At 55.0% G+C, this 22,397-nt stretch overlaps 9 protein-coding genes across 9 annotated transcripts; 4 read left to right on the forward strand and 5 right to left on the reverse strand.

Annotated features, from left to right (window-relative positions):
* Positions 1–133: 133 nt before the first annotated feature.
* On the forward strand, positions 134–913 carry PG997_006728 (uncharacterized protein; the record flags this gene model as incomplete). The annotated part of the gene is made up of 2 exons (XM_066811043.1): positions 134–184; positions 431–913. The coding sequence occupies 2 exons, from the start codon at positions 134–136 to the stop codon at positions 911–913; spliced, it is 534 nt and encodes a 177-aa protein (XP_066669966.1).
* A 1,101-nt stretch (positions 914–2,014) lies between these two features.
* PG997_006729 (uncharacterized protein) lies at positions 2,015–4,246 on the forward strand (the record flags this gene model as incomplete). Its single annotated transcript, XM_066811044.1, has 2 exons — positions 2,015–2,767; positions 2,798–4,246. The coding sequence occupies 2 exons, from the start codon at positions 2,015–2,017 to the stop codon at positions 4,244–4,246; spliced, it is 2,202 nt and encodes a 733-aa protein (XP_066669967.1).
* Positions 4,247–4,278: 32 nt separating this feature from the next.
* On the forward strand, positions 4,279–5,166 carry PG997_006730 (uncharacterized protein; the record flags this gene model as incomplete). Its single annotated transcript, XM_066811045.1, is given in 2 exon segments — positions 4,279–4,911; positions 4,924–5,166. The coding sequence occupies 2 exon segments, from the start codon at positions 4,279–4,281 to the stop codon at positions 5,164–5,166; spliced, it is 876 nt and encodes a 291-aa protein (XP_066669968.1).
* A 39-nt stretch (positions 5,167–5,205) lies between these two features.
* Positions 5,206–6,282, reverse strand: PG997_006731 (acid phosphatase; the record flags this gene model as incomplete). The annotated part of the gene is made up of 2 exons (XM_066811046.1): positions 5,206–5,990; positions 6,081–6,282. 2 exons carry the CDS (start codon positions 6,280–6,282, stop codon positions 5,206–5,208), a joined length of 987 nt encoding a protein of 328 aa, XP_066669969.1.
* Positions 6,283–7,490: 1,208 nt separating this feature from the next.
* PG997_006732 (uncharacterized protein) lies at positions 7,491–8,455 on the reverse strand (the record flags this gene model as incomplete). The annotated part of the gene is made up of 2 exons (XM_066811047.1): positions 7,491–7,893; positions 7,959–8,455. The coding sequence occupies 2 exons, from the start codon at positions 8,453–8,455 to the stop codon at positions 7,491–7,493; spliced, it is 900 nt and encodes a 299-aa protein (XP_066669970.1).
* A 2,161-nt stretch (positions 8,456–10,616) lies between these two features.
* Positions 10,617–12,183, forward strand: PG997_006733 (uncharacterized protein; the record flags this gene model as incomplete). Its single annotated transcript, XM_066811048.1, has 2 exons — positions 10,617–11,144; positions 11,188–12,183. The coding sequence occupies 2 exons, from the start codon at positions 10,617–10,619 to the stop codon at positions 12,181–12,183; spliced, it is 1,524 nt and encodes a 507-aa protein (XP_066669971.1).
* A 1,405-nt stretch (positions 12,184–13,588) lies between these two features.
* Positions 13,589–15,652, reverse strand: PG997_006734 (uncharacterized protein; the record flags this gene model as incomplete). Its single annotated transcript, XM_066811049.1, has 6 exons — positions 13,589–13,707; positions 13,799–13,886; positions 13,979–14,866; positions 14,927–15,079; positions 15,140–15,262; positions 15,368–15,652. The coding sequence occupies 6 exons, from the start codon at positions 15,650–15,652 to the stop codon at positions 13,589–13,591; spliced, it is 1,656 nt and encodes a 551-aa protein (XP_066669972.1).
* Positions 15,653–16,356: 704 nt separating this feature from the next.
* On the reverse strand, positions 16,357–18,355 carry PG997_006735 (major facilitator superfamily transporter; the record flags this gene model as incomplete). The annotated part of the gene is made up of 7 exons (XM_066811050.1): positions 16,357–16,596; positions 16,666–16,769; positions 16,829–17,606; positions 17,674–17,965; positions 18,024–18,094; positions 18,174–18,244; positions 18,313–18,355. 7 exons carry the CDS (start codon positions 18,353–18,355, stop codon positions 16,357–16,359), a joined length of 1,599 nt encoding a protein of 532 aa, XP_066669973.1.
* Positions 18,356–19,961: 1,606 nt separating this feature from the next.
* On the reverse strand, positions 19,962–21,251 carry PG997_006736 (uncharacterized protein; the record flags this gene model as incomplete). Its single annotated transcript, XM_066811051.1, has 5 exons — positions 19,962–20,242; positions 20,336–20,378; positions 20,425–20,431; positions 20,480–20,621; positions 21,095–21,251. 5 exons carry the CDS (start codon positions 21,249–21,251, stop codon positions 19,962–19,964), a joined length of 630 nt encoding a protein of 209 aa, XP_066669974.1.
* Between the last annotated feature and the right edge of the window lie 1,146 nt (positions 21,252–22,397).

Below are 22,397 nucleotides of genomic sequence, written 5' to 3' on the forward strand. Positions count from 1 at the left end.
ACCAGGAAGTAAAGGGGGAAAAGACAAGTTCAAGTGGAAAGCATTGCCCAATCAAATCAGTTGGAACCTTGGTAGTATTTTTCTCAGCAAAAAAGCAAATGCGACAGAGAGCAATGTGACGTGCCTGCCAGATATGAACGAAGACTTAAGGTCTCTCGAATTTACCAGACCATGGGCAAAAGGAGTACGCAATCTAAAGGGAGATTCTCGGGGTCCCGCTGACGAGGCACAAGCAGCCCGGCGGACAGTGCTTGCGGCACCTGGCTCACCTGGGCGGTAGCGCGAACAAACTCCCCCACCGCCGCACCTGATGGATCTTCTATGGAGCTTGGCATCACGGTTGCATCCGTCCATTGTCCTTCTCGAACTGCACAGACGGTGGTGCTGCCAATCTGAGAAAGCTATTGGCGGCCAGTCGTGATCTGCAAAGTCCGCGGGCCGCGCCTGGGACGATGCTTTCGACAACGCACCCCCCGACCACGTTTTCCTGCCCCCGTTGTTTGGATATATGGGGCCTACTGAGCTAATATGGGGACGTGCCAGTTGGACCCTGAATCTTGTCACCTCACGCTCGGGTCCGCAACTCGACCACACAGACCCAGCAGGCCAACAACACTTCCTTGAGCTGGAGCGTCATCTCATCGCCGAGCAGCCTCATCTTCCCGTCCACCTCAGACGCGATGACCTGACCTCGCTCATTCTTCCAAATAAATGCACCCATGATTTTCCGATCGGCTTCCACGGAAAACAGAAGCTTCTCTTTGATCTCGTAGCTCGGATCGTACCCGTGTCTCCTCAGCTGCTGCTCGTTCCCAGGATTGAGGAAGTCCCGGCTCGCGGGGCGGGTGACGTGGTAGAACTTGAACAGCGGCCATCTACCACCACCAAAGCCGAGCCTGAACGGGAGCCTTAGCCTCTTCTTCTCGAGCCTCACATGGCCCGGCAAGCATCGCGGGTGCCGTCTCCGAATCTCGGGCACCTCCCCGAACCGTGCAAGCGGGTCCCCGAGCCGTAGAGGCAGGTCGATCACGTACAGCGTCGTTTCTTGGTTGAACTTGGCGATCATGTCGATCACCGGGAGGGTCTGGGGGACATCTCCGGCCGCTGCCGAGGCACCAACGTCTGCTAGGACCTTGGCGCCCTCGCCAGGTCGCAAGGGTCGGAGGTGCAGCTTGTTTGGGGCGATCCGGCCGATTTGGTAGCACGGCTTTCCGATGCGGTCGTCGTCTGTGGTGAGATGGACAAAGTGGCGGTGCAGCACGAACTCATTGGCGATGGGGTCATCGCGGGCATAGTCGGGCGGTTCTTCTTCGTTGGCACTCGCAGTGCTGGTATCTCCAGGTGCTGCTGGAGCTGACGGGTGATCTGCGAGGGGGGTCCTGCTTTCTTCCTCCAATATATCGTCATAACCCGGCGGCTCAGCAGCCAAGCTCCGATCGTCTATGATTGGCATGGCAGCCTTCGTGCAAGGAGAAAAGTACTGGCTTGGGGATTAGCCTGTTGCGATGAGGAACGGGCAACACAACCGTCACACCTAAGTGGCGCAGAATACGGTGCTAACCCCGCTTGTGTCCGTTCGGCTAAATGCGTTTGTGTCCATCAAGCCGAATCCAGATACCAATAGTTTTGGCATTGCTCTTCGGACTCACCCTGAATGCTTGAGTGTGTGGGGTTCCAGTAATCAGCGGAGAAGTAACTGGTCTTCTTAGATAAGGCTGTCATTTTCAGGTATATGTGATGTATGCAAGTCAAACTCCAGAACCGGTTTGCCCTCTTTAGGCCTGAGAGATAATTGGTTTAGTCTTGTCTGCCTAGCTGATGCTCATTACGAAGCCACCGAACAATGAATGGCCAGCTGTGCTATGACTGCATAGCACTAGTGCGCCCGACGACACTGCCTCGGGCACGTGAAATGCCCGAGAAAGCGTCTTATATCAAGGAGGGTACGGAACTCCTAAAGCCTGGTTTAGCAAATTTTCACATCCCTTTTTGATTTCTTTGTTCTGAGTTCACAATGGCCTCATTTGGTAAATTGAGTACCTCGTTAATTCAGGGAGTCAATGAAAACACGCTTGCCTTGGCAAACTTGAATTTCGATTTCTCGCTCGTCAAACTCCAAGCACCAATCGAATTCCAGCAGATCGGCCCTGCGCTGGCGGAGCGGCGACGGCACAATGCCGAGGCCGGAACGAGCCATCAAACAGCACGGAAGCTCGGGGCTCTCTTCGAGTCTCTCGTCCCTCTCCTGCCACGGCTGATTTCTGCATATGGACAGCGGGCCAGCGAGATCATGAAGAAGCCGGGCGCTAATCCGCCCGGAACCACAGAGCGGCATGGGCCCTTCGCAGCTTTCGTCGGTGCGGATGCCACCGGGATTTGGGCCGCCGCGACATCGGGCCAGGCGTCGATAGCTACACACCTGCTCGCCTGCATGTTGGCCCGGACCTTCAGCGACCCCGCCAAAGCAGTGTCGGTATGGGTGGAACTTGTTCAAGAACGAAAGCACGAGATCATGGCTTACAACACCCACTCGACCCTGAGTCTGGCCGAGTTTGCCGCGCTCAATGCCTCTATCCAGCAAGTGACTCGCGAAGAGCTCCGGCTATGGGATGCTAGCGCCAGGGCTTGGCTACAGACTGCTGACTCTGCCATGAGGAAAGAACATGTCCAACTGAAACTCATCATCAAGAATCTCTGTATTCCTGTCACGGCTAGTACTTCACTGTACACAAGCGTCACTAAAGCTTGGACTCAAGCACTTGTCGGCGTCGAGAGGCTGCTCGCGGGCGAGCCCTAGAGCGTCACGAGTGGGGCCATTCTCCTGGCCATATCGGCCTGGCACTTGTACCCCGATCGTCTGGTCTTTACCTCCCAGACGACGAGTGTCGCTTTCAGCGACCCCTTGATGAACCCGTCCGGGGTACTGACGGTGGGGATCATCAATGCGGCATGTACGTCGAGTGCCCAGGAGGGCATATACTGGTCGGTCGCACTGTCCCACTACCGTCACTACGGCCGCCCTACCAGGGCTGTTAGCGAAATCGACGACAGACTGACCATGGATGAACTGTACCTCGTCATCCTAGGCGGCTTGCTCAAATCCTGGGAGGAACCGCGTGCCAACTACGAGCAAGGTTCCAAATGGTTTGTTGCTCTATGGAATTGTGTAAATGGGCCGACAACCTCGTTTCCGGGACCTGCTTGGCTCAAGCCGTTGGCAGGCACAGCTTCGAGATTTCTCAGCGCAGACAAGCAGGAACGTCAAGGGCTCTTATCTCTGCTGGACTTCGGGTTCCGACGAGGCGCCCAGTTTCTGGCCGCACGCACCCGGAAATCCGTCAACCTGCCCTGGTTTGGTCTTCGAAGCCCTCACATCTTCAAATCACTTGGGCGGAGCTCCTCGAAGGAATGCGCAATTGAGTACCTCCGTCAAACGGCAGCGGCATGCGAGCTCAATCCCAACAGGACCTTGATCACGGCAATAAGATTGTATTGGGAAGATACAGGATTCCAGCAGCATGATTACTATACTGCAATGCCCATTTGCGGCTCTCAGCCTTCGAAGCCGCTGGAACATCGCAGCTGGAGGGGCTCGTTCGCGGTGGAGGGTGGTTGGTCTTTTGGCGTGCCGTCCGAACATGACCCAAAAGATACCCCTGGTCAGGAGCATATGGACCCGATAACACCGGATAGTCCCGAAGCAACCGTGGAAAGGGGAATGGTAATTGCGCCGCTGGTGTGCCGAGACCCTCAGTTCGCCACCAAAGAGTTCGTAACGAGATGCGAGGCAACACTCCCGGCACTGGAAAATTTCTCTGGGTCGGATGTGCATTTTGCGGCAGTCGTTGGCAAAGAGACCAAGACATTCAACCTCTGGATCAGCCAAAAGGACCTCGAGGTCCGGCAGGTGGCTCAAGCAATACAAAAGCTATGCCAGGGGAGAGCACAGCCGCTGTTGGACTTGCATGCATCTACCACCCTGCTCGAAAACGGGATCAATCGTCGCCTGCTGTGGCAGTACCTAGAGGGTGCGGACCCGCATGATCAGGACGATAACATAAAGGCAGTTTTGAGTCTGATGCGCTGGGAGCGAAGCTACTGCGGCGAAACTGTCAAGTCTCTGAGAAACCTCGCTGCGGCTTACGAGGTCTACAAAACGTTGGAGGGTGCCACTATCTCATCTACCATCATCTCACGAGGTATACATGATGCCAAGTGGGCTTTGACTGGCTCGGGGGCTTCTTGACCCGGTCGATGATATTTAGCTGCATTGCCATGATGGAGACGGGCACAGTAAATCTGTGGTCAGGTAACCTCAAGAACGTCATGGCCCTGGCTTCGGGCAACTCCATCTACATCCTGAGCCACTTCGTCACCGACCCAGCCGTGGAAACGCCCTCGTCCGCTATCGTTAGGATTGTCGGGAACGTGGGAAAGGCGGGTATCAGCCTGCTCATACCTCCTGCTTCTGAACCGCTTATTCGACCGCTAAGTAACTCACTGCGGGCGGTCGAGTATGCCAGTTTTGACGGCAGACGAGAGAACAACTTCACGAGCACCTCGCTCCACTTGTCGTTCACTCCACACGAGTTTCCTCTTGACTATGGGACTTCTGACATCATTGATCACCAAGTATTCTTTGTGGAATCTGTTGTCTCGGTCCACGACTCCGGCAAATGGATTGCCGATCTGAACATCCTCGGCGTCTTCCGTAACGGGGCTCGGCAGATCCTGAGGCTCCCCAGTGAGAACCAATCGAAACAAACCCACGGGCACCCCGATGAGAAACAGAAAGCAGCGCTGGAAGCTTTCGTGTCGATTGACACGTGGGAGGAGGTGTTGGATGATCCCTCGACGCATGCGTTGGTTAGGGCAAGTGGTAGCTGGGCGGCAAGGCTCGCAGCTGCTACTGTCATTTAGCAGAACGCGGCCCGGGGCCCAAAGTTCGCTGAAGAGGATGATGATAATGACATGGATAATGAGAGAACGGGAGAGAAGGAGGAGGATCAAAATCAGCAGTCGGACAATCTGAACCATCACAGACGTGATCGAGTGCACGTTGCCATAGTGGAAAAGGGAGAGAGTGTATGTTGGGTTTGCGTGCATACCCGGTTAAGCAAGATGGGGTGGCTGGCATTTCAGGCGCCGTGCTATATTGTGGCATGAGTTTTATCCAGGTAGTCAACTTTGAGAAAAATCCGCGCCTTAAAAGTACGCCACCGCCTTAACATCATTTTCCCCTAAATCCCCCAACCCCCAATTCTCCTCCACCGTCTTGAGTCCGCTATAATGATCAAACTTGGTATCGACCTTGGTCCCCTCCTTGCCCTTGACGGCCCCGCCGAGCAACAGCGTAAAGACCTTGTTGCTCGACACGTAGCTCTCGGTCTCGTCGAACGTGACCACCACGAGCGTGCGGTCCGTGTTGAATTTCGGGTTGGCCAGCAGCGGCGTCAGGAAGTTGCGTGTCCACAGCCCCGCCGTCGTGACCGACGTGTCGTGCCCGTCGCTCGTCATGTTGGGCGTGATGAACATCCACTGCGGCAGCTTGTCGGCGGCCAGGTCCGAGTAGAACATGGTCAGGTTCTTGGATTTGGCGAGGCGGTTAGGGTCCGAGGTGACGGAGTCGTAACTCATTAAGGGGCTATTGGCATCGGTTAGCTTCCTCCCCACGGGCAACGAGAGATTTTGATAGGACAAAACGTACTTGTGCTTGCGGACGTAGTCGTTGGCGCCGTTCTTCTGGTTCTTCCAGTTTCCCTCGAAGCCCGAGTAGGGCATGTCCTCCTGGTACACACTCCAGCTGACGTTCTTGCCATCCAGCAGATCGACGACCGTCTTGGTATCGGCGCCGATGCGGTAGAAGCCATCGCCAATGACCTTGAATGTGCTGCCACCAGCCGCCGCCACATAGTTGGGCTGCGATGGATGAGTGACGGCGTGATAGTTGGTCAAAGTTATACCCTGTGTGGCAAGAAACGACAAGCTCGCTAGAAAGGGGGGGCTCGATAGTTAGCCTTTTGAACTAGGATGCATGCATGCATGCAGCCGTGCCGAGGGGTGGAGGGGGAATCACTCACGGTCGCCCGCAGCCATGTCGAAGTCGGTGTTCTCCAGCCAGATCTGCACGAAGCGGTCGAACGTCTTGCCCCGGACGTTGCTCGTGGGGCTCAGCGTCAGCGCCGTGGCCCGGGCCGCCGCGACGGAGGCGGTGGCAGTCGCGGTGTACATGGTCGGCCCCGGCGCGACAGGGGCGACTGACGTGGACTGGCCGTTGCCCATAGCGGCGCTGCAGATCAGATCTTCGATTGAGGGGTTGACAGGTACGTAATCGCAGAGAAGGACAAGAACGCAACGGTAACAGTGACAGTCAACCAAAGAGGCCGTGGAGAACGGAGTGGGAACGGGGATGCATTTAAGCTTTCAAAGCGTCAGATCCGCTTGGGATTGACTGAATGGGATTGAACCACTTGAACTGCGACCTGCCGCTTCTAGAACGGTTCCCCAGAGAGCCGATGGCGCTGCACCAAACGCCACCGTGGCCGCCATCAGCGCCCGGGTTGGCCCGTAGTGACCGGGGACAGGGCGGATGCATGCGCCAGGGGGTGGACTAGGGTGCATTCCAATACAGCCAATCAGCCGCCTCCTTTTAGCCTCGTGGCAGTCCGGGGTCCGGACGGGAGTCCAGCTAACGCCCTTCTCGTCTATCTCTGTGGCTTGGAAGCTTTCTCGGTCATAGTTTGGGACAGTTTCAGCCGCGTCGTGTCGCATTGCATTGTGTACCGAAATAGCCCTATGCAAGCTTATTGGTGCATAGCCGAAGTATTGACTGCAGCCACTCCGCGTCCTGCATGCTGTCGAGCCTAACTCTCCAGAGAAGCCGGATCTATCCGCCGCATGCTTGCTTGCTTTCAGCACGCAAGTAGTTCGGCGATGTGATTGGTCACGTCTGGCTCACATTCATCAACTTGGAATATCGCAATTGTTTGCTTCATATGACCACTTCATGGTTACAAAAGCTATGCCTTATTCCTGATCCTTCTTGTGTAACTCGTGTACTGCAACCGATAACAAGCAAATGTCCCTCTCGTTCCCTCGAGATATTTCACAAAACTTCCCTCTTGTTCCCCTGACAAATCTTCCATACAACAATCAGTGCTAATGATGTGTCCAAGTGCAAAATACAATTCCCCCCTCCGGCATATCCGCAGCGATCAACCTCTTCGCGTACTTTCCATGATCATACAAATGACCAACACGCTGATTGGCTCCTTGACCTTCAGATATCGCATCCACCGGACTCCGTAGGCGATTTGCTTCTGCGTTGCCTCGAGGGCCCAATACAAGGGCTTGGTCGTGGCCGTAACGCTGACCTCAGTATCACGCTGAGCGCGCCAGACTTCCAACACTTCCAGGGCATAGTGGGCGTAGCGCAGCTCCTTGCTGTTTCCGAACCACTTCTTCTTCGTAACTTCCTCGCGCGAGGGATCCTAATCTTCGCGCTGGGTGTACCGGTTGTACAAATCGCCGACCAGGTCGCCGTGGATGTTGGAGTAGTCCTTGTTGAAAAAGACGTCCGTTTGCATAAATTCGCCCAGCCGAGATCCCAGCTTGAAAGCCTTTGCGACTTCTTCGGCGCTGAACTCTTCGTAGCGGTGATGACTCAGTGTCTCGAGGAAGAACCGAGGGATCTTCGAGATCTTGTGCTCTGCGCGAAGTGAGGCTGGTACCGCTGGGAATGAAGGCTCCAAGTCCTTAGTTTGGACTGCCAACTCGGCCGTCTCAACGAGTTTCTTCTTCTCCTGTTCGGTTTGAGTTGCCATTTCGGCTTTCTCAATTGCTTCCGTTGCCGCGGATGAGTCTCGGGTTTGACGTCTGGTAGTTTGCTTCAGCCTGGGTTGTAATTAATCAAGGGTTAGTTCAATGACACTCAGAGCGTTTACATTGGAGATACTGACTTGATCTTGGTGGGTGCGGCCTTGGGTTTCGTCTTCTGAGGCGGCATCTTGTTGACAGCCTGGTGCAACTTGAATGATCTTCGCTGGAATGAGTGCGCTTCCCGCTCGATGTTGGCATCACTTGCTTGGGCCGAGATCATGTCGAGGTGCAACCCCATGATATCGTTGTGAATCGACATGGCATCGAGCTGCAAAGTGCGTAGATTGCCGTCGGAGCATCCCTGACATGTATCCTTGATCATACTTTCCAGCTTCGCCAAGGTCTCGCGCAACATGTCAAGAGCTTCGCGAGTGACCTGGAAAGCAATCACGCCGGGAGTATCGTCATCGTCGTCCCCCGTCACTTGAGATTGCTTTCGCGGGCGACCGCGGGTACGTGGCGGTGTCGGCAAGCCACCGTGAACGCCTTCAAGCGTCAAGTCGCCAGACGAGTCCTCGCCGTCATCTTGTTCGGCCCGTCTGCGCTTACGACCTCTCGCAGCGGCTGCCGGCGGCATGGTGACGGCTGGTGTTGTGCGAATTCGGGAAATCAGGGATGCAACAGTCGCAAGGTGTTTTTCTGGTGTCAAGGGCGGTTGCTTCCTGTGATGTAGGATGCAGAAAGATGACATTGGAAGGGTAGGTGGGACCAAAAGATGAGAAATATGGTCTAGGCATTGTCATACTGGATGCGTATTGTTGATTGTTCTGCAAGAAAGTAGCAGGCAGGCAGGCAAGGCAGGCCATATTGTGATGCCTAGAACTTAACAAACACCTATACCTGTTCCTCACCAGGTATTCACGAGAGCAATCCATTCGGGGCTAAGGTGGGAAGGATCAGGCAGGCAAGTGATGTGGAGGTGACAGCAAGCCTGGTATATAATCAGTCAAAAGCCAACTAACCTGCACATACGACCATATCCTGCTGAATACTAGGGATCCCGTCCGCTCTCCCATATATAAGCAGCAGAGAGCCGAATTAGTACTAGGGTCGGTGACGACCTGGGAATCCTCGGTGTTGTATGTTTTTCTTTTGTCTTTTTGACCTCGAGAGCATCTGCATCCGCATCTTCTCGATCAAGATCTCGCTGGTGAGGTTGTCCATCATCATGCCCGATGGGCTTCCTCAGAAGCGTGCCGTTGGGAAGGCGTTACAGAGTCACAAACCTGATGCAGCCCAACAAACCATACTACATTGTTCTGCGGCAAATAACGGTCCGCGGATCCCGCCGCCAGAGTTGCCGGGGAGCTAAAACACCCGACCATCCTGCCATCCACTGCCCAAACAATCCGTGATGGCGTCTCTCGGGACGTTCGTAATGAGTCGTCGTATTTGGGCGGCTAGTCTGTTTGTTAGTAAAAAGCTTGGTGCATGTCCACCAGCCAGCCCAATTGCTTGGTTGGTGGCGATGCGAGATGGTGGGAGGCCTTCTGGGCCTTCAATTAGAAAAATGGAGCAGTCCTGTTCTTCCATCTTCTCTAGAGATCGGGCCCAGCCCAGCCCATCAAATGGATCGCACCTCTTAGACCTCCTATCCTCCCCAGCTTCTGTGGTTAGTCTGTGGATGGCACGGTTCACGAGAGAAAACTCTGCGACGTCAAATCTCGAGTGACAGGACAATTGGGCTGCCGCTGATTGAAGGTGCCCAGACAGTACCCAGAGTGGCAGCATTCTCGAACAAAGGAACCAATTCTCTGCTGGTAGCCAATCTCCCACCCCGGCAAGCCGCTCCACCCGCAAGCCCCGCGGGCCAGTTTCCGACCGTTTAGCAGCAACTGCAGGCTGCCCGAATGGATCTGGACACATGGGTTTGGATCGATCTGATTGGCCCTGGCTGCACCGCGATGATTCACGCATTGATGGCCAAAGTCGCCCGTCGCGCGCGCTCCACCTCGACTACCACACGTTGCATTGTTTTACTGCCGTTTCTCTGTCGCGAACACATATTTGTTTACATGCGATTCGACTGTTGTCGGGTTGTCGCTCGCTGCATCTGTCAGGAAAGTGACTCATCATTGGCGGGTGCGTCGCAGGGTAGTGGTATTGTGATGTGTAACGTATGGAGATATATCTCGACTCGTTAAGAGTGGTTCCCAGCGTGATGATGCGAAAAATAATCCGCGCCCTGGTCGCCAGAACGGTCGTGCCAGCCCTGGTCGACCCAGCAGTCTGAAGCCCGCGCAGGCCAACCGCACCTTGTTTTTTCATGCATTCCCGCATGCGGTTACATCAGACTATGAGTCGACGATAATTTTAGTGCCCAGGGTGTCGTCAGGGTGAGTTTTCGTTCGCGCCGTGCGTGTGCGTGCAAGGAAGGAAAAAAAGTGTTGGCAGCCAGCGAGCAAGCATCAACGTGTACGTAAATATGGCCTCCGCGAACCTCCGGCTTCCTTGTTTCTCTTCCCTTTCCTTTCCTCGGGACTCAGTTGGGTGTGTTTTTATGCTTCGTCTTTTCCACCGTTTTTCGTAGTCCAACTACTGTCATTCCTTTATACGTACGGTTTTATATACATTTTGGCGCAAGAAGAAGCAGAGCCCTCTCGCTTCACGCTGCGCGCATTTGCTGTTCGGACGCCCCCCGAAGGATTCAACATCGAGAAAAGAAAAAAGAAAGAGAGAGAAAGAGAAAGAAAGAAAGAAAAACCCCGTCCAAATCTTCAACACAACAACTGCCCATCATGTTACAATGGGAAGACCCCGTGTCCCCGTCGAGGGACCCGGGCATGTCGCCGCTCGATGTGCCGGGAGGACGGAATCGGTCGGCGTCGGATTCAGATGAGCGGACGATAGCCGAGTCGATCCACTCGGACACACACCGACACACGCCGAACCCCTTCGTCAACAGCCGCCGCCGCAACACCAAGCTCGAGGTCGACGACTACTTCCAGGGCCCCCGCGACATCGCCAAGCACTCCAAGTGGCCCGTCTTCTTCCAGATGCACGGCAGCATCATGCCCAAGATGCTGATCCCCATGCTCATCGTCGGCGGCTGGTCGACGCTCGTTTGCTGCCTCTCCCTGCTGCCCTGGGTCGACCACCTCGACCTCGGCATCGACTCTGTCCTGCTCACCGTCACCGGTTTCGTCGTCGCCTCGGCCCTCTCGCTCCGCAGCTCGACGGCCTACGAGCGCTACGCCGAGGGCCGCCGCTACTGGGGCCAGCTCACCCTCAACTGCCAGACCCTCGGCCGCGTCATCTGGCTGCACGTGCGCAACCGCCCCGGCGAGGAAAAGGGAATCGCTCCTCGAGAAGCTGACGGCCCTGAACCTGCTGGTCGCCTACGCCGTCGCCCTCAAGCACAAGCTCCGCTTCGAACCCTACACGCACTACGACGACCTCCAGGACCTGGTCGAGCACCTCGACACCCTCGGCAAGACGGCTACCGAGTCGGGCGTCTTCGAGCCCAAGGAGCCCAACTTCTTCAAGGCCGTCGGCGAGCGCCTCGGCCTCAACTTTGCCACATCCAACCCGCGCAAGGTCATCAAGAGAGCGCGCGAGGAGGGTGTGCCGCTCGGCAACCTCCCGCTCGAGATCCTCTGCTACCTCGCCTCGTACATCGACGACAAGATCGAGGAGGCCACTCTGCCCTCGCCCGGTCTGCAGACGGTCGCCTGGACCGCCATCACGGCCATCAACGACTGCATGGTCAACACGGAGCGCGTCCTCAACACTCCCCTCCCGATCGCCTACTCCATCGCCATCTCGCAAATCACCTGGGTCTACGTCCTGCTCCTGCCCTTCCAGCTGCTGCCCCGCCTCGGCTGGGTGACCGTGCCCGCCAACATGCTGGCCGCCTACATCATCCTCGGCCTCCTGTTCATCGGCCGCGAGGTCGAGAACCCGTTCGGTAACGACGTCAACGATTTACCGTTGGAGCTCTACTGCGGCAACATCGTCGAGGACCTGCACGCCATCACCTGCCGCCCCCGCCGCAAGGCCAAGGAGTGGATCGCCAGCAGCAGCAACCGCATGCTGTTCCCGCACTCGCGCAGCGACTACCACACCTGGATGGACCGCAGCGAGGGCTCCATCACGCGCGTCCTGCGCCAGCGGCCCCTGCGCAGCGCCCACCAGGAGCAGGCCAGCCTGAGCCGGCCCGGCTCCGCGCACGGCGCGTCCGGCGGCGGCGGCAGCAGCAAGCACGCCACGAGCAGGCCCGGGACGACGAATGCGAACTACCCCAGCATGTCGAGCCCGACGCCGGGGAAGAACCGGCCTACCGTGACGACCGAGGACATGGTCTAAATGCAAAGTTCGGACACTCCCCGAGCTTTTTCGTTTTCATTCATCTCCTCGTCATCGTCATCGTCCTTCATCACTACTCACCCCGGACCAAATTGGACAATAATCAAAACTACGGGCAAAATCTCTCCACTCTCCATCCTCAACTCAATAATGGCAGCGCCAAAACACCACCCCGACTTATCGATACCCACTTTGCATTCGGATCAGCTCATAGACATTTTTTGCGATTTTGCGTTGTTTCTTTTGGCGGCATTCTTCTCTCGCATCTCTCTCACAAACTCACACTCACTCACCCATCTCTATACGGCGTGCCGGGCCTGGCATGCCACCCATCAAAAATGTTTATTGTGCGTTTGGGGGTATCATCTCTTTTGGTTTACGGACAAGGTTATTTATTTTGACATTATGCACGGTGTTAGTGGCCGCGCATCATGTTATTTGTTCGTAACGAGTATGATGCCCGCGTTTTTGTTATTTATTCTTACGTTCATTACACACCTACATATCTACCAAAAGCATGTACCTGGAAAATGGTACAGCAAGCAGACTTGCTTCGTCTGGCATTTATATATCATGTTGCAGACGACCATCCTGACTCTTTCGCTTGATTGGTGTGACTGTCAAATTCTATGGTGATCCGACGTGTCTCTGACAACCACACGCACGCACGCCCTTGGGGATCTTACAGATCTCGCAGTAGCGCCGCAGGTGAAGACGTCATAAGATATCCTCCGCTAGATGTGTGACAGGGATTCCGAACATATTTCTCCGGGATCGAGCGTGGCCCGCCTTGCCAAGGCCCATGAAGGGCCATCAGGTCATCGGCCCGTTTGACTAGATTCGATCTTTATTCGGTGGATTCGCGTCCCCAACCTCGGAGCTTTTGCATGAGTACGCCTCGCTATGGCATCGCTACAGTGGGCCCTCGTACGGGGTAAAAGAGCCGTATGGTATCTCGGAACTGTTCCGGATGACGGTTTATCAGAGCTTCTTTATCACGACATTGATCATATCTTTGTATTGTAATGCTGGCCTACCGACGAACCCACACGTCGGCCATGCCCTTCTTCTCTACCCACCGGGTAAGTAAGGAGCTAGTGAATGGTTGGAAGGCATGTTTGCCAATCGACTCAAGCCGAGCAGGAAGTCCTCCACCCGGCCCGGGCCTCCAAGAAAAGTAACATACTCGGAGAAGCTGATCGATGCTCAGGCTTGGCAAAGATGACCGATCGCCTCGAGAGTTTCATTGCCTTGAAGCAGAAGGTTACTGCTTGCAGAGATACAGTTATATCATGCAACAAATGTCCGTTCACTAGAAGTGATGAAACTCATGTATGCGGCCGTCGCCGCCTCAACTTCTATTTGATATATGCATACGTGTATTTCAAACCAGTTACACCTCCCCTCATGCGCCGTTCAAGACCTTATCGATGATGGAAGCCGCATGCAAACACTCCTCATCCTTGAACGTGGGCGTGATGACCTGTATCGAACAGGGCGCACCATCTTGCAGTTCCGGGGTATCTTCATTCGGACCAGTGTTAGCCAGTGCATTCCGAGGTAAGACTCATGCTCTCCGGTGGGCTGTCGAAAGGTGATGGGGGAAAAGACTTACAGTCGGCATCAAACGCCGCATGACCTTTCATGGCTGTAGGATCCAGCTCCTTGGACGAGCAGCCGTAGGGGATGATGCAGGCCGGATACTATGCAAGGTGGAAATCTTGGTGTTAGCAATATCTCTTTTTTCGTTCCCCGGGGTCCAGCTCCCAAGTGAAAGAAAGGGGTCAAAACTCACGTCCGCAACGTTCCAACTCGCCGTATAAACCGGCACCCCAAACGCATCATGCCGCACCGCCGTACTCGTCGCCCCCGGCGCCAGCACCACATCGAGCCCGTGCTCGATCCAAGCCCTTCTCCAGCTGTCGCGGTACTCCGCGCGCAGCCTATGCCACTCCGCGACCTTCTTCGCCCCGCCCCATTCCGCCGCCAAGGGCGGCGGGTTCGCCGCGCTGTACGGGTGCACGCCCACGGCGAGGGACTGGACCAGGGGCTCGCCGAACTCGGCCTCCATCTGCTCGTTGCTGGGCGCGCCCTCGAGCCCGAAGAAGGCGAAGGCGAGGCGGCCGCCCAGCGCCATGGAGCGGGTCGGGTCCGCGGGGAGGTGGACGATGGTGTGGCCCGCGGCTTCGAGTTTCTTGGCCGCATTTTCGATAGTACGTTTTACGGGCGGGTGTAGCTTGAACTCCTCGTCCTCGGGGGCGACGCCGATGACCAACTTCTCGCCCTCGGCCTTGGCCGGGAGGGACCGCCAGGGCACATCGATAGCCGTCCCATCATACCTCCACGGGCCCTGCGCGAACACGATATCCATAAACAGCCTTAAGTCCGCCAGCGTATTCGCCATGGGCCCCGCGGCGGGGATGATGCCGGGCAAGTGGTTGCGCGGGAATGGGCACGAGTTTTGCCCCGCGAAGGGCACGCGGTCCGCCGTCGGCTTGAAGCCGTAGACGCCGCAGCAGACCGAGGGGATGCGGATCGAGCCCGCGATGTCGGTGCCGACGCCCAACGGCGAGCCGCGGAACGCGAGGAGGGCGCCCTCGCCGCCGGTGGAGCCGCCGGCGTTGAGGGCGGTGTGGTGGGGGTTCAGGGTGCGGCTGAAGATGTTGTTTTCGGAGTCCGCGGTCTGCACATGGAATTTATTAGAAAACCAGTACCAACTTCATCCTTGGAATTTGGAACTTACCATCATCGTCTGCGGGACGTTGGTCTTGCAGTACAAGACCGCCCCCGCGTCCTGCAGCAGCTTCACCAACGCCGATTCGTCCTCGGGGATGGGCTGCCTCAGGTACTCGACGTACCCGACCGAGGCATACCGCCCCTTGACCACAAAGGAGTCCTGTCCCGTTATTAGCTTTGCAGTCTTTCTTTCGTACGAGTGCGGAAGTGGGCCCTTTACCTTCATGCTGATGGGCAAGCCGTGCAACGGCCCTCGGACTTTCCCGTTCTTCTCCAGATACTGGTCGGCCTCCTTGGCTCTCTCAATAGCCTCGTTGAAGAAGATCTCCGTCAAGCAGGAAGTCTATACTCTCACTGGATTAGCAAGCCCCTATATCCGTAAGGTGGTGTTGTAGAGGCCGGTCCCCACCAATTGCTGCGCGAGCGCCGCCCGCTTGCAAAACGCGACCGTAACCTCGACAGAGCTGAGCTCTCCCGCCGCCAGCTTCGGAAGCAGGTCCCGCGCCGTGTGGTTCTCCGTAATATCCAGCTCCCTCTCCGAGAGCAGGCCGGACTTCTTCGCGGCCTGCAGCCGGATCAAGCGGCCCTCGTCCGCGGTCCCGACGCCGCTCAGCTGGTCCAGCTTGGCCCGGGGCAGGCGCCATTCCGCCGGGATGTTGTTCAGCTGCTTCGCGGCATGCTCCTTGGCCACCACCTCCCAGGATGGCTGTCGGTCTTGGCCTGGTCCGCCCATGATGTCCCAGAAATGTGGTGTTGGGAATGCGGGAGCGGTGAGATACTCGATATGAGTGCAGGTTGCGGCCAAAGACTCTGAGACAGTAGCTGTTGGTAATATCCCCAAAATGCAAGATGATACAAAGCAATTGTCAAAGCCCAGGGGTAGTGCGCTTGTAGAAAAAATAAGTGTGTTTGGTACGGGATAACCATCAATGACCCCCTAGAAATGTTGCGCAGCCGGATCCGTGGCTATTTGCCGTTGGCGCGATTCCTCTAGCCGAGTGCCAGCTGCGGGCGGAGTTGGCTTGGGCTGAGCCGTCATGCGGCCTTTCTTGGTACAGGGTCCAGCTGTCCTTATCAGTTTGCATACTGTGGGGTAAGTCCAGGATGGAGACGGTGGAGATGGCTGCGTGACTAAATCCCGACGCGTAGGCACCTGGGTCTTGGCCTGGAATTCCAAATAATGGGAAACTTTATACGACGAGTCTCGTGGCTGACGGCTATAGCAGAAAGTGATATTTATGCTTTGCATTGATTGTCAATATTGATATTGTATTAAAAATACTGTTTTGGCACTCCCTCATTGACTATGTCATAACACTACCCCTGACCCCTGACTCCTAACTTGCACCCATAATCCCGTCCGATAATCCCCCATCGCTAAGCTTACACGACTCAATGCGCATCTATCTCTAGTGACCTTCCCGAAACATCGCATTATCAATGAGAATTGATCTTCTCCACGACCCGATAGTACCGCGGCCCGAGCGCGGTCCGGATCCTCTTGCCCCAAATGAGCAGGGGCAGGTGCAGGAGCCCAATCACCAGCGAGATGCACCCGGCCGTGACGTACATGTACTGGACGCCCATGGTGGCCATCCAGGGCGTGAGCGCGACGGGCACGACGATGGAGAAGGCGTTGCGGAAGAAGGCCACGAGGACGAAGGCTTCGGCGACAAGCTGTTACTATTGTTGGCCAGAGCACGAAAGGTAAAAGGCTGTGGTGCTGTTTGCGGAGGTTGCACTTACGTCGCGGTAGGTGTCAATCACCAGAGTGAAAGCAATATCACCGTAGGAGCCGAGGCCGAAGGCGAAAAAGCACCACCAATGCTCGGGTAAATCCAATGCATTCCCTGCACATGGTTAGTATGAGTACAATGCTCTCCGTAAAAAAGGGGGAGTGGGCTCAGACATACCTGGCCTGCCGTGACACCAAACATGCACAACCCTCCCGCCATAAACAACGTAGGCGGCATCAAGATCCAAAGCCGCATCTCGGGCTCAAAAATGCCCCCATTGCGTCTAGCGAATCGCTTGATGGACCAATCCGAGATGGGACCTCCGTACAGCGCACCAAAGACATTACCGACCAGGGGTCCAAGCGACATGTTGCCGACGCCCTGCGTGGTGAACAGGTAAGGGGGCGCCGAGAAGATGACCGACGTCGACGTAAGCAGCAGCACGAGCCAGCAGATCCCGGACGCGAACTGCAGCGCCGTGAACAGGATGTGCGGGAACGAGATGGCGGACAGCGGGGCCAGCGTCAGCCTCCAGATCGGCTCCGAGGTGGGCGTCAGGAATCGCATGCGCTTCGCGTAGGAGTTGGGGACGGGGTTAACATCGCCCATGGTATGCGAAGCGACGCGGTTCAAGTCCTCGTCGACGTCGTCTTTCTTGTCCTGGGCTGATGTGCCGTCCTCCGCCGTGGGGTATTTCGCTCCGTCCATGGAGGCTTCCCGAATGCTGCTGCCACTGGCAGTCCGGATGTACTTGGTCTCTTCGAACGCGAAGATGTAGACGAAGGTCAAGATGGTGAAGGCGATGGCAAGGGCGTAGTAGGACCACCGCCAGCCCTGGGCAGCTGCCTGCGCACCGGCGGCCATCGGGGTCAGGAAGCTTCCGATCATGACCGCGACGAAGTAACATGCATTGGCGCGGGCTCTCTGGTGAACGAAGAACAAGTCCGAGATCTGGGGTAGACGCATCAGTACTTAATGTCGAATTGATAGCACAGTCTTCTCTTGGCAGATCACTCACCGTCATCTGCACCGTCGTCTCATTCACCGCGCCCGCGAGACCGGTAAAGAGGTTGGTGAGGATGACCTCGGCGTAGGTGTTCATGCGCGCCGTCCACCAGGTGACGGCGGCGAGGACGACAATCGACACCACATAGACGGGCCGGCGGCCGTACTTGACGGCGAAGGGGACGAAGAAGATGCACCCGGTCGCTAGGCCGGCTAGCTGGACCGAGTTGCCGTTGCTCAGCTGCGGGATGGTGAGGTCCAGATCCCGCGAGATCTGCTGCCAGAAGACCGTTTGAATCGTGACCCTGGCGAATGATTCAGATGAAAATCCACTGCAAAGCGCTTTGCGACGACTCAGCTTACAGTGTAAAGGCGGCAATTGTCATGCCGGTGGCCAGACCGAAGTTGACGGCCTTACGCCATGCCGGCCAATTCTGCGCGCGACAATGCCCATGTCAGTGCTGACTCTCCTTTAATCCAGCAGCCATTGTAGGATTGATTGGTCGAACTCACCAATGGCTCATTCGGGTCGCTCGTCGGGCGCGGCCATAGCTGGACCTCGGATTGATCGAGCGCGGTCGTGACTGACCATAGTATCTAGTCAGAAATGCAGACAAGGGGCAGTCAATGGATCGGGTCGGTGGTCCCTTACATTCAACCAGATTGATGGTTCCAGGGGGCTGCGTTTGGGCCATCTTGAACGAAGGTTCTGGTGGCAGAGCGAGCTACCAAGTGAATGGGACGCGGATTGCCGGGGCCAAGATAAGTTTTCAATCAATGCGGTCGCTGCGTTCAAGTCATCCTCCAAATGTCAGTGAGCAAAAAAACGACGAGATGGTGGGAAACGCTGTTTGCCGAAAGCGACTATTTGTTTATGGCGATAGGAATAGATGGGGGATTGTCTGGTCTTTTGGGTGTGATCCCAACGGGGCGTGCGAGTCAACCTGGTGCTTCATCTAATCTTTGCCCATGCGACGTTATCAGGGCCGGATCTGCAAACCAGCCAGGGGTCCAAATGCACGAGCTATCATGATAGCCAAGGTCGCAAGGAAGGTCGGTTACAGCAGCTGCAGTTGCAACTGCATTACCCCAAAACCTCTCCAGTTTAAGCGGGGAAGACGAGGCAAAACCAACTGCCGGTTTGGTCTTCCAATTGTGATAAAACAAAACGTGGGCATTTGGTGATTGCCTTGGATGGGAAAAGAGCTACGTGCAGCCAACTGCACTTGGCTGGAGAGAGGCCCAGTGATGCGTCCCAAGTCCGGGGTAGCGCCGCTTGGCTCAAGAGTGGCTGATAAGCATAACCCAGTATGGGGTTTGGGTTTACCACTAATTGCGCGCCTGACTTCAGCTCCTACAGCTTTTCGTTTCGGCGTTGCTTTCACTAATAAGAACCAGGGCATTGCCTTTTCCCTGAGAGTTCGGACAAGCATTTCGAACGAGGAGACGCAGGAGTGGCTGAGTGCAAGGTTGCTGACCCGATGAGCCTGGTCGGGGGAACCATCCGGTTTTGGATCTACTCCAGCTGCACTCAATTAAGGTTCAATAGGGGACCCAGCTACAGTAGCACCATCCCAGGCTCATGTCCGTGCACCAGCCTGCTTCGGGCAGCCCGTTTGGCCAAGACTTTTGCACGCAGGGATTATGCTTATCTACGATGATCGTACCCCCTCGAGTAGATTAGCCGCGGAATGCAGGTCCATGGCAAAGTTTAGGTCCCAGGAAAGGCATAAGAGCTGGACATATATCCCCCGGAGTCATTTCTTGCCATTACCTCTGGCGATGGGCATAAACTTAACCGACCGGCAGATATAATCGCGATGGCACACTCTGAGACCTCGCGGGCAGGAAACTGACACACCCGGGGTAATTACCGTTCGGCCCGTTGACCAAATCACCACGAGCATTATATTAGGCATGCTGCGTCGAACTGAAGTCCGAAATGAACGAAACTAGGACAATCTGATTCGAATGTCCCCTTGGAGCAATTACACAGCCTCCAGAAATTGAGGTTGAACTCGGAACGACTAGAACAGAAGACAAAGAACAGGACTGCTCAAAGGACCTTGCCCGACAATTTGAAGCCACCAGGAGCCCCTTTTCGGAGAATGACATATGCATCTCGATCTAGGGGGTGGGAAAGAGCCGAATCTCTAACTTGTATGCCCTGAGCGATTGCGAATTCCGTACGCCTCTATATCGTCGCATGATGCATACACAGGCCGGAGATAGGCAGTATGGCGGAAAGGTCCCAAAGTCTTCGTCCCATTCAATCAACCAAAACATTCATTACACTTCCTCTCACTCTGGGTATGTTGTGCGGTCCCTATAACTTGGAAAGGTAGCTGCAACTTCCAATCGATAGACTCCCTGATCCTGAGCTCGCTTGTTGGTATTGGAGGCATCTTCAAAGGCTTGTCTGTCGAGAGAGCTGCTGGAGTTATATTCGTGGACATCGTGGTTCGTGTTCTTCACCTCCGACGAAGATCTCTTCGCAAGGGAGAGAAGTGACTGAAGACCCTTGTAAAGTCTGGTATCTGAAATGTTGATCTTCCAGAAACCTGCCAACGAAGGCATACATGCTACAATAATCGTACCATATATCTCAGATTCGCTGGATAACAGCCCATTAGTAATGTACTGGTGACAGTTGTCGTTGCCATTGGCTGGCTTACATGAGTATTTGTGTTTGGGCACCAGCCCAAGAGATGTCAAAACCTTGTATTATCCGTTCTCGATAGTATATAGTTATGACGCTGCATACCAAAGCCCTATATTGGAGTTAGTAGGCCCTGATAGCTTCTCGAAGTGTCGCTTACAGGAAACCTGTCACGAAAATACCGCACACGGCAACTTTTCTCTTGAGAGGCATCTGTAACTTGATGACCACTGGAATGGGAAGGGCAAAAATGCCAATATCAGCTAGGATGTTGGCTCCTGCTTGGACAAGTCCCGGGGTGGCTAGGTTGTTGCAGTTGGAAAGTACACGTAGGTCCCATGGTTGGCCAGGATGGGGCATGCAGTGGTAAAAGCAAAGAGGGACTGCCCGCCATTAGCCGACGCCAGGATCTGCCACAGTCTTAGACATACCTGACATCCAGTAGCTCCCAAATAACAGCGCTAGTCCAATATAAATACTGTATCTTCACCAACGCACCGGATTGAACATGCGATGATAAAGAAGCAGTATTGATGCCTTGGAGAAAAACAGCATGGGCCCGTACATCAAACTTGTCACGAACAAGCGCTGGGAAAATCCACCGATCAGACAATAAGCAACGGATTTAGGGAAGTGAGTTTGTCTTCATACCTTGAGGTAAAGCGTGTCCAAAAGCTCATGGGCGTATCCCATGCATGCCTTGTGAGATCTCCCACTGGTGATTAGGTTACTAAGGCGTGTCAAGTAAGCTTGAGAAGGCCAGACTGGAACTTACTGCTAGCGGCAGTCCCTGTGTAGACACTACCAAGGGCAAACGCAATCACAACGAAAACTACAATAGTATCAGCAAAACCAGTGTAGCGAGACTCATAGGTAGGTGGGAATGCAACATGCCATCGTCCAGGGCAAGAGAGCGAGGTGCTCGGCGGCATGCTAGCAATCGCACGAGAATGAGCGCAAGCGCAATCAGTCCGAATGTAATACCAACTGCCTGCACAGTGGCCTCGAGTGAAGGGGGATTGACATAGTTGGGTGGACTACCATCCGGGTTTTCTTGTAGTGGGATTGTCGACAAATCAAGCCCTGTCAAATCAGCTGTTAAGCTAGACATGGCGAGGGACGACAGTGCAATTGTAGGGAAAGCGAAGTCGAAGCCAACAACGTTGGCTGTTTTGAGATCCGGCTGTCCAGGTGCTCAAGCCCACAAAGTAGTCTCTTGAACATCAATGAGTAAAGAGCAAACGCTAGTTTGACTCGATCCTTCGCTGATGGAAAAATCCTACTTGTATCAAGAGTTGAACTGTTCAGTGTTGGTCTTTCGCTTTACTGGAGCGGCTTGGTACTGGATGGGTACCTGAAAAGAATAAAGATCTACATACCGGGTGTTTATAATTAGAAACGTTTTCCCATTCTCTAACGCCACCCCCTAGACCTCCTTCTCCAACCATCCCGGCCCGTACACCATTATCTCCCGCAGCTTTCCCCTGCTCTTACTGAATCGTCACATTGCCGGACCCCAACATCTGCAATACTACCCAGTTGTAAAGTACAATCGCCACCAACATCGACACAAGACTTGGCCGCGCAATGTGTCATGTAGGACTATCGTCCCTATCTGCGAGCCGCTGCCTTACTGCAGGCAAATATCAAGGCAGTGACGTTAGGCGTCAGTTTTGTTGGGACGTGGTCGCCTGATAATCATATGCAAGAGACGATCGTCATTGTAGCTGCTTCAGACGTGACCAGGCCGCCTTGATTCAAATGGAAATGCTTGGCAAGTAGGTTATGACAACAATGACATGTTTATGCGTCGACAATTTCATACCAGTGCTTCGATCCAGTGACATATCAACAACCTACACTAGTGGAAATGAGATATATGATTCCGACTATCTATCAAGTGGAAGGACTTCCTCGAATTCTGTTTTGCCTTTCTCAAAAACCTAGCTGCCTGCAACTGTATTATCGCCATACACACTTGTACACACCCTCCCTAATATGAATCTGTCCGTTTTGGTTGTAGCTATTGCATGCATTCATGCGGTGCTGCTCGTCTTGATTAATCCAAAATGGGTGAA

Source organism: Apiospora hydei, assembly GCF_038363865.1.
Source record: "Apiospora hydei strain CBS 114990 chromosome Unknown utg000005l_segment0_segment0, whole genome shotgun sequence".
NCBI lineage: Eukaryota > Fungi > Ascomycota > Sordariomycetes > Amphisphaeriales > Apiosporaceae > Apiospora > Apiospora hydei.